Source organism: Xyrauchen texanus, chromosome 7 (genome assembly GCF_025860055.1).
Source record: "Xyrauchen texanus isolate HMW12.3.18 chromosome 7, RBS_HiC_50CHRs, whole genome shotgun sequence".
NCBI classification, from domain to species: Eukaryota; Metazoa; Chordata; class Actinopteri; order Cypriniformes; family Catostomidae; genus Xyrauchen; species Xyrauchen texanus.
Genome location: NC_068282.1, coordinates 404,127 through 419,979, shown reverse-complemented (window position 1 = coordinate 419,979; position 15,853 = coordinate 404,127). Strand labels below are relative to the sequence as shown.

Here is a 15,853-nt window from a genome sequence, read left to right as displayed (position 1 = left end):
TTAATACGAATTGTATTTCTGATATGTGAAATTGGAATTTCAACAAGTAAGAAATACATTCTTGATATCAACAATTGATTTTTGAATGGCATCCTATGGTGACATTTCACTAGTGAAAATACAATTACAGGTATCAAGGATTATAGTTTTTACTAGTTGAAATACAATTCTTGATATGTAGAATGAGCATTTTAACTAGTGAAAATGTAATTGTTGATATCAAGAATTCATATCCTGGAAATGAATAAAAGTTAAAACGGCTTGCCATATCATGCTACATGTAAACTGCACATGCTCCTTGACCTCGTGAGTAAGCCACGCCCCATGTGATGTCATCAGACTCAAAACTCCGCCCCATGTCAAAACAGTGTCACATAGTGAAGCGCAAAGGGAGAGAGAGGTACCACGAACATTAAAAGAACAATAAAACATTAAAGGAAAAATAGTTTCCGCAAAGTGAATCTCAAATAAAAAGAAATGTTGCAAAAATTCAGAATCAGAATGAGCTTTATTGCCAAGTGTGCTCTCGTACACAAGGAATTATTTATTTTTTGGCGATAGGAGAAACAGATTAAAAAAAGGATCTCAGTTCTTGGGTTTCGTTTACAACATTGTTTTTTTATTTTCTTTTGAAGTTAAACTCAGCTTTGTCTTTTGCAATACTTCATTTTATATATATATATATATATATATATATATATATATATATATATATATATATATATATATATAAGGCATCATATTGGCTCCATACTATGGAGGACAAAACATGCAAAAATAATAAATAAATACATAAATAAATAAATGTAATAATAAGAAAATAAATAAAGGAATAAATGTCTTGATAAAACAAATATAATTAGTTTTTAATGACATTTATTCCTGAATTTATTTTTGAATGACTTTTTTTCCTTTATTTATTATTTTCTCTTTTTATTTTTATTCTTTAAAAAAAAATATTCTTTCATTTGTTTTTTGTTTTTTAATTATTATTATTTATTTATGCATTCATTTATTTTTATATTTATTTATTCCCACATGTATTTATTTCTATATTTAAATATTCCCACATTTATTTGTTTTTGTATTTATTCTTACATTTCTGTCTCTTGTATGATAATGATGTGGGCGGGTCCTGCTCACCATTGGCTTATTGTAGACTGAAGCGTGTGCTCGATTACTCTTGACTTGTTTTGATGTGACGTCAGGTCATATATCGTGTAAACTATAAACATAAGAGCGTAAGTCAATCCAAGATTTATTGTTATACTACAATCACAAAATAAATGTGGAGCTGTTTCTTTAACAAATCCACAAAATGAGCAAGTTTCATAAATGATATGATTTAACCTAGTTCTTTTTTTTTTTTTTTTTGCGTATATAACTTCATATTTTGATGTCCGCAAATCCATAATATTGTTTTGTGTTGTTATGATTGTTCATTGTAAAAGATACAACCATGCTTCATTTCCCTGATCGTTTATGTATATAAATCTATCGCTGACGCATCACATATATCTAGAGAGTTGCGCGACATGCTAATGAAGTGGATAACCGCGCATCAAATGACTGTTTCATTTAGAGTAGAGGTGCTGATTGATGTTTTAGGAGAGCTGTATGCTGGTATGAATGTCGAAGCACATCCTGGATTGTTAAACTCTCTGCGAAACGTTTCCTGCATATTCTAAATCTGTGCGAGTCAGCGGGTGCTGAGGTGGGACGTCCATCTGCTGCCGATAATACTATTGAGCTCTCAACCAATGATGCACTGGAGCTCCGCAAGGACCGCCTCCCTCATTTACATGTTGCACACAGAAATGTAAAAATAAATATATGTATAAATAAATAAATATATATGGGAATATATAAATATATTTGGGAATAAATCAATATAAAAAATAAATTAACACATAAAAAAAATATGCAAAATAAATGAATAAATAATTAAAAGCTAAAAAGAAGAAAATAATAAAGGAATAAAGTCATACAATAATAAATTCAGGAATGAATTTAATTAAAAACTAATTATATTTGTTTTATCAAGACATTTATTCCTTTTTTTTTTTTTTTTTATTATTACATTTATTCATTTATTATTTATGCAGGTTTGGGCCTCCATACACACATTTCACGGAACTCCACGCGCTGTGTATTGACGTGTTTGAGTGACGTCACATGAAACAGGTCAATGCAGTCTGTTTAGTGTTTCTGGTCTCGAGACACATGAGCGATAACACTTATTTTATTTTCAATACGATACCAATAATGTCAAGTCCAATATCGTCAATACTGATACTTCTATTAAATAGAATGTATTATTTATTTAAAAAAAAAAAATAATAATGAATTTCTTGGGATAAAATGTGTAATTTAAATATTATTTTTAGTTATAATTCATCTTTTTTTTTTTTTTTTAACATTAGTGAGCCTGTTTTGTTTACACTTACAGTAGTAGTAAAACCATCGTTAACTACTTTATTTAATTATACATTAGCAACAATTACCCATAAACCCATGATAAGAAATGTCACCTTTAGATATGTTGTTATTTTAGTGTGAATTTCCTCCAGAAGCTGTTTGTCTGATTTCCTCTCATCACCTCTATAAGACACTGATCCCTCGTGTTTGAACGAGTCGTCTCGGCTCGTGTCTTTCAGCATGTGAAGATGAGCGGAAGAAGAAATAGTTCCCATCCTGCACAAGTATTTGCTAATATATCCTAATCCCTTTTATTTCTCTTTGAAGCTTATGATTATTGTTCATGTTAACCAAATAATAACATCCCTAGTTTAAAATAAATATAAGAATCAATATTTGTGTGTTACAACATCAGTATCAGAAGTATCAATACTTTAGGATCAATCCGCCCATCCCGTGACACAATGTAAAATGTACCGAAACGAGCGATTCAGATGGAGAACAACATCCATTTAAGTGTTATTTGGAGTACAAATTAATTTAACGCTTGTGCAGTTGTCGTCTGTTATAACAACTCAAAGTAATGAATGATAACGTAACTTATCTCGGACCATCGCTTCATGTCATCTACACACTCGGGTGAGGCAGTCTATAAAAAACACTCATCTCGACTGAAGTATCGGGGCTATAGATTCACATGTTTTTTGACACCTTCTACAAATATAATACTTAACCTGCTAAGAATAAACAAATACTTAAAAACAAAGATTGTGCACTTATCGTCTTTCATGAGGTCACAAACTACAATCCCATATATTTTAATCTATTTTGCTAAGGATTTTTACATGTGATACAAATATAAATTCGCCTTATTAAATTCAAAATTATTTGTAATTATCATCCCGTAATTACGCCCTGCGATGGACTGGCGACCTGTCCAGGGTGTCCCCCGCCTTTCGCCCAATGTTAGCTGGGATAGGCTCCAGCCCCCCGCGACCCTGTACACAGGATAAGCGGTTCACGATGGATGGATGGATCCCGTAATTACAAACGAATGTGATTGGTCCATCCTAAACAGCGCTGAGAAAAGTAACAGGTTCAATATGACATCGGATGCTTCAGTAGCGGATTGAACAATAATTTATACTTGTATAAAGACACTAACTTTAATAGCGATTTAATTGAGAATACGCAGAAAAGAGTTTAAATGGAAGAAATACTATTTAGGTCCGTCATATCTGACAACTTCCGGGCCGCTAAAACCCCACCTCTTCAAAAGCGACTCAAGGCATTTCTCACTCTCTTGAATTTATTTTAAATTATATGTTACCTCTGGCTCAAATATATATATATATATTTTATTATTATTATTTTTTTTTTAATTATTATTATTTATTTATTTATTTATTTTATATATATATTATTTACTTATTAATTTTGTTTTAAAGTTTTGTCTGTTTATTTTACTTGATTTTACTATCTTTATTGCTTTATAAGTATGTTATTATTGTTTAATTCTGTTTTGAGGTATAACTATTATGTATGTATATGTATGTGCGGTTATATATGTTCAATAAAAAAAAATTAAAAAAAAGTGAGTAGGACACTTCGGGGAAAAAAACCCCACCTCTTTTAGGATCATACGTTTATTGCCAGAGACCGTCTGTATGCGTTGCTACCGATTCGCATAGAATAGCATAACGCGGGCGGCATACTGGCTTTCTTTTTGAATGGATGTCTATGGAGGAGATGCTTCCCAATGCTGAATAAACTTATTTTATGAGGGAACAGCTCATCAATTAATTAACTGACTGCCTATCCATCAATCTTCAACATGTTTTAAACTAAACAATCCTTTTGAATCGAACTATATGTGGAGTTTACTACGATAAAATGGCTGCTTTATGAGGGAAGTCAGGGAATATTTTGCGACAGGTAGGTAGGTGTCAGTTTACGGCTCTCCCCATTCATTTGTATGGTATCCGCAAACGGTAACTTACGGTCGTAACACGCTAGTTGACCGTCACGCTCTCTCCAGTGATAAAAGCGCGGAGGTTATGGACGATTAATAGTACACAGACATAAAAAAATGTTTAAATAATAATTATTAGATACCTATCAGTGATCCTTTTGAAGAGATGGCGTCGGCTGTGTTCAGACTCGTGCGGAGTGTGTCGAGCTGTCGACCATTCTCTCACAAAACTGATGATTTCCTGAAAAGCGACGTTGTTCAAAGACACATTAAACGTGTGTTAGATGAATATAAATGCATGTCGAGTAGTGTCGAGAGCGGGTGTGTCAGTGAGTCTGACAGGAGAGGTTTAAATCTTAAACTGGTTGAAGTGTCGAAGGTGTTCAACGCGTTTGAGAGAGCTCAACTAGCGATGAGAGAACTTACAGAGATACAAACTCTCATTCACAGTAAGTCACACAACAGTTTCACTTTAAATAGTGTTTTTTACCCCACATACGGGATTATAGTTGTCTCTTAGATAGCCAAGTGAGCTGCCTACCTAGACAGTATTTTGAGGCATCAAACAGTAGGTGCCTTTCAAATCATGATGCCCAGAAATAATAATTTTAGGCTTATTTTATGCTACAAAACGCTATTTTTCAGGCTGGTCCATTAATGTGTAGTTCTTGAGTTGATTGACAGGTGATGTCTGTATCTAAAAGTCGATTGGCTCTTTTACCTTTTAGTAGAGCTAGAGCAATATATAGTTTTTTAGGGACTATCTGTTATCCACAAAAATCGGTGCTGATGGTTACAGATAGTTTTTTTCAATAAACCTCATCTGGTGAAATGTATAAATACAAAACTTGTGTGTGTATATATATATATATATATATATATATATATATATATATATATATATATATATATATATATATATATATATATACTATAAAAAGCTTAATTTGGAGGGGGGGGGGGGGAGTCTGTGTATCTCAGCGAGTATTGACGCTGACTATCACACCTGGAGTCGTAAGTTTGAATCCAGGGTGTGCTGAGTGACTCCAGTCAGGTCTCCTTGGCAACCACTTTGACCCGGTTGCTAGGGAGGGTAGAGTCACATGGGGTAACCTCCTCGTGGTCACTATAATGTGGTTCTCGCTCTCGGTGGGGCGTGTGGTGAGTTGTGCGTGGATGCCGCGGAGAATAGCGTGAAGTCTCCACACGCGCTACGTCTCCATGGTAACACCCTCAACAAGTCACGTGATAAGATGCGTGGATTGACGGTCTCAGACACGGAGGCAACTGAGATTCGTCCTCCGTCACCCAGATTGAGGCGAGCCACTACGCCACCACGAGGACTCAGAGCGCATTGGGAATTGGGCGTTCCAGATTGGGGAGAAAAAAGCTTAATTTGGTAAACACTTGCATATGAACAGAGAGTATTTAGCAGTCGGACCACTTCCATTAAAATAAATGGGAGAAATTTGAACATCCAACTGCAACCAATGGTCAATGGATGTAGAACGGAAGTCCCGCCTTACAGGTAAAATAGCCAATCACCTTTCAGATACAGACATCATATGTCAATCAGCTTGAGAATGCTCATGCACATTAGCTATACAAGCCGTTCTTGTGCGTAATCTAAGGTAAAGAAGTACAATTTATGATTGCAGTGTTTATTGTTTGAGGCTAAATGCCTCTGGTGATGCCATGTGTGTGGGATGTGTCTTATAGTCACTGAAGTCCCTTGGAGAACCCTATAAATACCATGGCACAAACGTATGCCATCACCGCATCATGGCACCGCCACAGTACTTTTTGACAAGGGGTTTACAGTGTTACATTTATAATGGCAAAATACCCTCTATGTAGGCAGTTCACTAGTTTTTGAGCCCTTGCCAATGATTGTCATTATGAATCGTCTTTGATCGTGTGTTAAGATACGAGAGCTGAAGACCAGCAGATGCTTTCACTCCTGAGAGAGGAACATGCCGAGATCAGCCGAAGAATAGAGACACTTAACGAGAAGGTTTAAACATGTCCTCCATTTCAGACTGTCTGTGTCACCAGCTGCTCTCTAATGTCTGACATGTTCACACTTTGATCTTTCATTGTCTCAGCTGATTCAGTCTCTGGTTCCGGCTGATGAACAGGACCGTAAAAATGTTTTTCTGGAGGTCGTAGCTGGACGAACCACTGGAGGTTTGTGCAGTCGACGTGAAGATCAAACCTAGAGATGTCATATAAGCTCCACGTGATTCTGAAGGTCATTTAGAGGTCATGTTTGTGTTTGTGTAGGTGACATCTGTCAACAGTTCACTCGAGAGATGTTTAATATGTATCAGGGTTTTGCCGGCTATAAAAACTGGGACTTTGAGGTTTTCAACTACACACCTGCAGATTATGGTACGTTCATTTATCATCCTCACTGTTACTGTATGTTCACACCAGAAGCGGCGAGAGCGTCAAAATTCGCTCTGGCTGCCCTGCCTTCAACGCTCGAGGACACTCGTGGACGCTCTGACGTAGTTGAAATAGGCGGCAACGTTTGTTCAGAATGTTTTGTTTTGTGAACTATATTTAAAGGGGCTGCAATTTAAACATCCAGACATGTCGACCATTTACTTTTTGCCGACCGATCACAAGTAGCGAATATCCTCATGAACTCTTTAAAATCGATCGATTGCAGAAAGTAATTAAAATTATAGTTGTTTGTTATCAAAATAAAATACATTTGTAATAATAACTGTGGTCTTGGTCATATATTACAGGGAAACCCGCCACGGCAATAATTAGTTTCTCCATTTTATCTTCAGAACGAATGTTTGGTGGGAACCAAAGTTTACACGGTTGTGTTCTCTAGACTTCGCTAGATCGGAGCACTTCTATATTCCAATAGGTTGCCGCCGAACCGCGTCACAGCTCATTACCATAATGTTGACTGCACTTGAACTTTCATCTGACGCTCACACCGGCCAAGACTCGCCGCGCCACTTCGCCGAGAGACGCTGGCTGCCATTGAAAATTAATGACTTCCGGTCGATTTGACGCTCTCGCCGCCTCTGGTGTGAACTCACTGTCACACTTCATTTATTCATCGACGCGATTGATTGATTGATTTCAGGTGGTCTTCATCACGCTGCTGTGAGAGTCTCGGGTGACGCCGTGTATCGTTGGTTGAAGTTTGAGGGTGGCACACACAGAGTTCAGAGGATTCCTGAAGTGGGATTGTCATCTCGTATGCAGCGCATTCACACTGGAACGATGACCGTCATTGTGCTGCCGCAGCCAGATGATGTGAGAATTCACTCACTGCATGTTACAATCCTTATAATGATTCTCTTATTAGGGCCCGAGCACAGATGGTTCGAGGACTCTATTGTTCTTCTAGGCGTTTATTATTATAATAATTTTTTCCCCCCAAATCAATTGTATTTTTGAGTTCCTAAACACGCTCAAACTCATGAAACTTTGCACACACCTCAAAAGTGGGAAACGTTACACCTGATACTGGTTTCAGAATGAATTGTGGCAAAATGGCTCAATAGCGCCACCTACAAAATTTAAACAAAGCAGCCCTCATGCCGCGTTTCACCTACACGAAAGAAAATCAGTAGGCATATGTAGCATGTCAACACGTACAAAAAAGTCTCTTCGAGCCATATCCTAAACCCAACAGGAAGTCAGCCATTGTGATTTTCCTCTTAAATTTTTGCCATTTCCAGGCCTCGTCCTTTAACGAACTCCTCTTAGAGATTTCATCAGATCTTCTCCATACTCGGTCAGTTTAATCTAAAGGTCTTTGTGATGCTAAATTGCGAAGCTTTTGAGTTTACTTTGAACGGTGTATCCATGGCAACCTGGCATAGTTCGATGTTTCGCCATGAAACAGGAAGTTGTTGTAGCTCAAACATACAATGTCCAATCTGCCCCAAACGTCACATGTTTGATAAGAGTCCCGCCCTGAACACTTCACTGTGCCAATATTCAGTTATAGTCATAGCGCCACCTACTGGCAACAGGAAACGACATGTTTTACACTGTGATACACTCTTAACAACATTTAAGTGCTAAAAAAGATTTGGATTGACATTCCCCTGGCACAGCTGCCCCAACGGGCACCAGGGTGTGAGGGCCCGTTCATCACTGCTTACAGCTTTGATTTATTTTGATTTAGCTGCGATTGTACGGAGCCCCTTAGAGGACATTTGCAAGACCTTTATCCATCCCTTCCGAAAATTCACCATGGTTTTACTACAGTAACTCTGATATTTGTAATAATAAAGGAAAACAATAGCTAAAGTAATACAAATCATAAAACACGTAAAAACAAAACAATAAAAAATATGGTTAGTTTTACTGTAGGAACACCATAGTTCATTTGTACTATGATTTCTAAAAACACATTTCTTTTTTTATTTTCTTCCTTTTTCTCCCAATTTGGAACGCCCAATTCCCAATGCGCTCCAAGTCCTCGTGGTCGCGTAGTGACTCAATCCGGGTGGCGGAGGATGAATCTCAGTTGCCTCCATGCCTGAGACCGTCAATCCGCACATCTTATCATGTGACTTGAGTGTGTTACCATGGAGACGTAGCGCATGTGGATGCTTCACGCTATTCTCCGCGGCATCCACTCACAACTCACCACACGCCCCACCGAGAGCGAGAACCACATTATAGCAACCACAAGGATGTTACCCCATGTGACTCTACCCTCCCTAGCAACCGGGCCAATTTGTTTACCCCATGTGACTCTACCCTCCCTAGCAACCAGGCCAATTTGTTTACCCCATGTGACTCTACCCTCCCTAGCAACCAGGCCAATTTGTTTACCCCATGTGACTCTACCCTCCCTAGCAACCAGGCCAATTTGTTTACCCCATGTGACTCCACCCTCCCTACACTACTACTACAAACTAACCGTCATGTTACAATAGTAACCTTTATTTTTTGAGTGTTTAGAATATTTATTACCGTTTTTCCTGTATTATTTGAATGGAAACCACTTATAAAATCCCTTGGTGCTCGTTCCACATGTTAACCATGACTTTACTGCAGTAAAAACTAACCATGTTTTTTTTATTTAATTACCATCATTTTTCCTTTATTATAATTAAAAGGTTTTACTGTGAATATCATGGTTAAAATATGGTTACTGTGGTAAAACCATGTTAAAGATTGTGGTTACTATGTTTTTACTACAAATACTATAGATGAACTATAGTTACTGTAGTTAAACATGGTTTTCATAAGGGATGGATAAAGGTATTGCGAGGAAACACAAAACTCTTTCAGTCCCGCCCTGTCCTCTAAAGGTCTCCTTAACATTCTCATGTATTGATGCATTATCTGTTCAGATGTGCAGGTGTTTATGCAGACCGCATTGAATAGGTTTTCTGTCTATTGAAATTAAGATTATAAAGGGACAGTTCACCAAAATCTGACATTTCAGATTGGAGTCTTATGGATTACTTTCATGCTACCTTTATGTGCTTTATGGATCTTCAAAGTTCTGGTCACCATTCACTTGCCTTGTATGGACCTACAGATCTGAAATATTCTTCTAAAAAGCTCCATTTGTGTTCTGCAGATAAAAAGAAAGTCACAAACATCTGGGATGACATGAGGGTGAATAAATGATGACAGAATTTTCATTTTTGAGTGAAATCTCCACACAGGTTGACATTCACATCGATGTGAAAGATTTGCGAATCGACACCTTCAGATCGAAAGGAGCAGGCGGTCAGAGCGTCAACACCACTGACAGCGCTGTACGGATAGTTCACCTGCCCACAGGTGCAAATACTCTTCAGATGTGATATTAGTGTGTTATGTTGTGATAGATGTGATGGTGTGTTCTGTGTGTCGTTGTTTTCAGGGACCGTATCAGAGTGTCAGCAGTTTCGCTCTCAGTTACAGAATCGTGACACGGCGATGCGTGTGCTGCGAGCGCGACTGTACCAGAGCAGCATGGGACAGCAGAGAGAGAACACGCATGCAACACGCAAACAACAGGTCACACGCATTAAATCAAGACAATACAACAAATACAGTATTTCAAGTACATGAGGGTACATTCAGTAGTTACACATGCTATGAACATGATTATGACTTACTGAATGTGTTTGTGTGACGCAGGTGGGCACTCGATCTCAGTCTGAGAGAATCCGCACATATAACTTCAGTCAGGACCGAGTGACGGATCACAGGATCAGATACGTGACACGTGATATCAAGGTAACATATTTCAAAAGCTGTGGAAAATATCCTTGAACTATTTCCCTTATAAACATGACTTCAACAAGACATTAAATGTGCTACTCAACCTAAAAAGAAGCAATTACGACCAGATGTGAAATACGATTCTAGATTTGTAGAAGCACGTACAAACACACGGGCTTCTGTCATGAGTGACCGTTTATCTGATTTCTGTTAGTTCATGTTGTATTTATACATGTGATGTTTGTGTTCTGTGCAGGAGTTCATGAGAGGAGGTGAATCTCTCGAGGAGGTGGTCAGACTTCTGCAGGAACACAATAGCACACAAACACTCATGAAACTGCTGCAGAGTCACGGCGATGATGAAACCGCTCCAGAGTCACGGCGATGATGATGAAACCGCTCCTGAGTCACGGCGATGATGATGAAACCGCTCCTGAGTCACGGCGATGATGATGAAACCGCTCCTGAGTCACGGCGATGATGATGAAACCGCTCCGGAGTCACGGCGATGATGATGAAACCGCTCCGGAGTCACGGCGATGATGATGAAACCGCTCCCGAGTCACGGCGATGATGATGAAACCGCCCGAGTCACGGCGATGATGATGAAACCGCTCCGGAGTCACGGCGATGATGATGAAACCGCCCGAGTCACGGCGATGATGATGAAACCGCCCGAGTCACGGCGATGATGATGATGATGATGATGATGAAACCGCTCCGGAGTCACGGCGATGATGATGATGATGAAACCGCTCCGGAGTCACGGCGATGATGATGAAACCGCTCCGGAGTCACGGCGATAATGATGAAACCGCTCCGGAGTCACGGCGATGATGATGAAACCGCTCCGGAGTCACGGCGATGATGATGATGATGATGATGAAACCGCTCCGGAGTCACGGCGATGATGATGATGATGAAACCGCTCCGGAGTCATGGCGATGATGATGATGATGAAACCGCTCCGGAGTCACGGCGATGATGATGAAACCGCTCCAGAGTCACGGCGATGATGATGATGAAACCGCTCCGGAGTCACGGCGATGATGATGATGAAACTGCTCCAGAGTCACGGCGATAATGATGAAACTGCTCCAGAGTCACGGCGATGATGATGATGAAACTGCTCCAGAGTCACGGCGATAATGATGAAACTGCTCCAGAGTCACGGCGATGATGATGATGATGATGAAACTGCTCCAGAGTCACGCCGATGATGATGAAACTGCTCCAGAGTCACGGCGATGATGATGATGATGATGAAACTGCTCCAGAGTCACGGCGATGATGATGATGATGATGAAACTGCTCCAGAGTCACGCTGATGATGATGATGATGATGAAACTGCTCCGGAGTCACGGCGATGATGATGATGAAACTGCTCCAGAGTCACGGCGATGATGATGATGATGATGAAACTGCTCCAGAGTCACGGCGATGATGATGAAACTGCTCCAGAGTCACGGCGATGATGATGATGATGATGATGAAACTGCTCCAGAGTCACGCCGATGATGATGAAACTGCTCCAGAGTCACGGCGATGATGATGATGATGAAACTGCTCCGGAGTCACGGCGATGATGATGATGATGAAACTGCTCCAGAGTCACGGCGATGATGATGATGATGAAACTGCTCCAGAGTCACGCCGATGATGATGATGATGATGAAACTGCTCCGGAGTCATGCCGATGATGATGATGATGAAACTGCTCCGGAGTCACGGCGATGATGATGATGATGAAACTGCTCCAGAGTCACGGCGATGATGATGATGATGAAACTGCTCCAGAGTCACGGCGATGATGATGATGATGATGATGAAACTGCTCCAGAGTCACGGCGATGATGATGATGATGATGAAACTGCTCCGGTCACGGCGATGATGATGATGATGAAACTGCTCCGGAGTCACGCCGCAACAATGAAACCGCTCCGGAGTCACCCGCGTGTCATGACCGAGTCATGAATTCTGCTATTGTATTTGGTCATATTGTAATTTAATAAAAGTGGTTTCCTTTATCTGAACAGTACATGACTTTGTGACTTTTCCTACATTTGTGGTCGTAAAAGAATGCGAAAAAGAAAGCGACACATTTGGTATTCTGAGACCGTCAATCTGCGCATCTGATCACGTGACTCATTGTGCATGACACCGCGGAGACTCACAGCATGTGGAGACTCATGCTACTCTCCACGATCCACACACAACTCACCACACGCCCCATTGAGAGAACCACTAATCACCACCACGAGGAGGTTACCCCATGTGACTCTACCCTCCTAGCAACGGGCCAATTTGGTTACCCCATGTGACTCTACCCTCCTAGCAACCGGGACAATTTGGTTACCCCATGTGACTCTACCCTCCCTAGCAACCGGGACAATTTGGTTACCCCATGTGACTCTACCCTCCCTAGCAACCGGGCCAATTTGGTTACCCAATGTGACTCTACCCTCCCTAGCAACTGTGACAATAACACACACACACAATCAGGGCATCAATAAGTGGAGCATCTTTTGGTCATCTGTTGTTTTCCAGTTGATGACGGCAATCTTACACACACGTTTGCAAAATATGGTTTTTCTATAGAAAGTTTGAAATTGGAAAATATTTCTTCTGTTTTATTCTGTAATTGAATTTTCATTTCTGATTCATGATTTACTTTGAGTTATATTTTTAAGTTTGAAATAAATTATTGGTAGTAGAATTTTTATTCTGTGTTTTCTCTGTATCACAATGGTCAGGTTTGATTGCAGCATAATGATAATCTTTGGGGCTCTGTGTATCTCAGCGAGTATTGATTTGACTATCACACCTGGAGTCTAGGGAGGGAAGAGTCACATGGGGTAACCAAATTGGCCCGGTTGCTAGGGAGGGAAGAGTCACATGGGGTAACCAAATTGGCCCAGTGAGTTGCTAGGGAGGGAAGAGTCACATGGGGTAACCAAATTGGCCCGGTTGCTAGGGAGGGTAGAGTCACATGGGGTAACCAAATTGGCCCGGTTGCTAGGGAGGGTAGAGTCACATGGGGTAACCAAATTGGCCCAGTTGCTAGGGAGGGTAGAGTCACATGGGGTAACCAAATTGGCCGGTTGCAAGGGAGGGTAGAGTCACATGGGGTAACCAAATTGGCCCGGTTGCTAAGGAGGGTAGAGTCACATGGGGTAACCAAATTGTCCCAGTTGCTAGGGAGGGTAGAGTCACATGGGGTAACCAAATTGGGCCGGTTGCTAGGGAGGGTAGAGTCACATGGGGTAACCAAATTGTCCCAGTTGCTAGGGAGGGTAGAGTCACATGGGGTAACCAAATTGGCCCGGTTGCTAGGGAGGGTAGAGTCACATGGGGTAAATAAATTGTCTCAGTTGCTAGGGAGGGTAGAGTCACATGGGGTAAATAAATTGTCCCGGTTGCTAGGGAGGGTAGAGTCACATGGGGTAACCAAATTGGCCCGGTTGCTAGGGAGGGTAGAGTCACATGGGGTAACCTCCTCGTGGTCACTATAATGTGGTTCTCGCTCTCGGTGGGGCGTGTGGTGAGTTGTGCGTGGATGTTGTGGAGAATAGCGTGAAGCCTCCACATGCGCTACGTCTCCATGGTAACAAGCTCAAGTCACGTGAAAGATGCGCGGATTGACGGTCTCAGACGTGGAGGCAACTGAGATTCAATGACTGATATCCAATTATGATCAAGACAAATAAACAGTTTAAAGTTCTGAGAATCAAACATTCATATCGTTTCCTGCTAAAAAGTGTTTTTATGGAAGGAATATTCACCTGAACACAACAGATGTGATTGAGATTATTAGACTCACTTTTCTTTTATTGTATTAGTTCACATTAATTAATAATGAATAACACTTCTACAGCACGTTCTGCACATGCTAACACATGTTTCTAATTAAAATGTGCATATATTCACATTAGTTAATGCATTACTAACTGAACAACTGTATTTCATAAATGAACATTACCCAGCATAAATGCAAATATTCATCAAATATATTTTATTAAGAATAATAATAAATGTTCTTTGATACTGAATGCATTAATTAATGTTAAATAAAACCTCATTGTAAAGCGTTCCTGAGACTAACATTCTCGTTTAGTTTTCCACAGAAGGGTTTGGAATGACACGAGGGTGAGTAAATAATGACAGATCCCTTTATGTATTTCAGATTGATTGTGTAATAAAAGTCACAAGCTGTAAGATCTCAACTCACTGTTCAATTAAAGTCAAAATGATGGCTTTGATTCTTCATCCCCACAATAAAAAATATTACAAAAGTCCCTCACAAACACTTAAACTGCGCAGAACTTATCAAATATAGATTCTCCTGTGAAGACCAACTAAATGATTTCCCATCACCAGCGTCGTCTACTCGTCTGTCTCTCTCTGTCTCAGACTCCTGGTTCTGCCGTTCTCAGTCTTCCTCTTCTTGAATGTGGCTCCGGCGCTGCCCTCGTCTCCCAGTGACGTGATGGTGCGCTCTTTAAATTTGGTTCTGGGCTCCTGCGGGACGGCGGGTGGAGCGACTGCAGCGACTGCGCTCTCCATCTGCGGCAGCTGCAGATCCACATTCTCACTGCGGACGACACGAGAGAGACGAGAATGAAACTGAACGTCACAGACACACAACACTACAGGAAGTGGAAAACAGGCGTGCGTCTGCGATGGAAGTGCTGCTTTATTATGTAGCAATAAGAATATCATATAAAATATTTGATCTGAGGGAACTGAACGCAGAGCACATGTGACATCACACACAGATTACACGCGTGTAACACGATGATCCGGTTTACATTAGAAAGCACGACAGCGCGTTCAGACTATTATCAAATTAAATCACAGTCCTCGCGGTTTGAAAATGGCACTGGGTCACGTCATGATTTATTTCGGTTAATCGTTCGGCTCTACTTGACAGAACGATGAATCTCTTACTATGGATCTTCCTCGGGCTGGATCTGCTCCCAGACTCCGTATGGATTGATGTTCTTCTGTCTGGGTTTCCTCACGAGCGTCACGTGTTCCACTGCTTCAGTCACACGTCTGTCACTCTCTTTCTGCTCCTCCTCCTGTCGTCCTCCTTCATCAGCCTGTTCCTCACCTCCTTCATCTGCTGTCGGCTCTTTCCTTTTCTGTGTTCCAAACAAACACGTTTATCTCATCCTGATGCTGTCGTGTTTGTTTGTGTGTACAGTCAATCATGTGTGTGTGTGTATATTAGTGTGTATGTGAGAGTGTGTGT

At 40.5% G+C, this 15,853-nt stretch overlaps 2 protein-coding genes across 2 annotated transcripts in view; one reads left to right on the top strand and one right to left on the bottom strand.

Moving 5' to 3' along the window:
- Positions 1-4,434: 4,434 nt before the first annotated feature.
- Positions 4,435-11,184, top strand: mtrf1 (mitochondrial translational release factor 1). Its single transcript, XM_052130704.1, has 10 exons — positions 4,435-4,839; positions 6,316-6,404; positions 6,496-6,577; positions 6,674-6,781; positions 7,500-7,672; positions 10,054-10,171; positions 10,254-10,390; positions 10,514-10,612; positions 10,854-10,960; positions 11,051-11,184. Exons 1-10 carry the CDS (start codon positions 4,557-4,559, stop codon positions 11,076-11,078), a joined length of 1,224 nt encoding a protein of 407 aa, XP_051986664.1. The 5' UTR covers positions 4,435-4,556; the 3' UTR covers positions 11,079-11,184.
- A 3,234-nt stretch (positions 11,185-14,418) lies between these two features.
- wbp4 (WW domain binding protein 4) overlaps positions 14,419-15,853 on the bottom strand; it is a 5,282-nt gene continuing 3,847 nt past the window's right edge. The window contains exons 9-10 of the mRNA XM_052130702.1: positions 15,547-15,743; positions 14,419-15,190 (exon numbers count right to left, since the gene is read on the bottom strand). Of these exons, the coding sequence (XP_051986662.1) occupies positions 14,983-15,190; positions 15,547-15,743 (405 nt within the window). The 3' untranslated portion in view covers positions 14,419-14,982. The remainder of the gene's footprint in view (positions 15,191-15,546; positions 15,744-15,853) is intronic.

Excerpts from the sequence above, each read along its gene's own strand:
- mtrf1 (XM_052130704.1), top strand. The coding sequence starts at position 4,557 with ATGGCGTCGGCTGTGTTCAGACTCGTGCGGAGTGTGTCGAGCTGTCGA. Across the intron at positions 6,405-6,495 it reads TAGAGACACTTAACGAGAAG|CTGATTCAGTCTCTGGTTCC; the intron begins GTTTAAACATGT and ends TCATTGTCTCAG. Across the intron at positions 7,673-10,053 it reads TGCTGCCGCAGCCAGATGAT|GTTGACATTCACATCGATGT; the intron begins GTGAGAATTCAC and ends ATCTCCACACAG.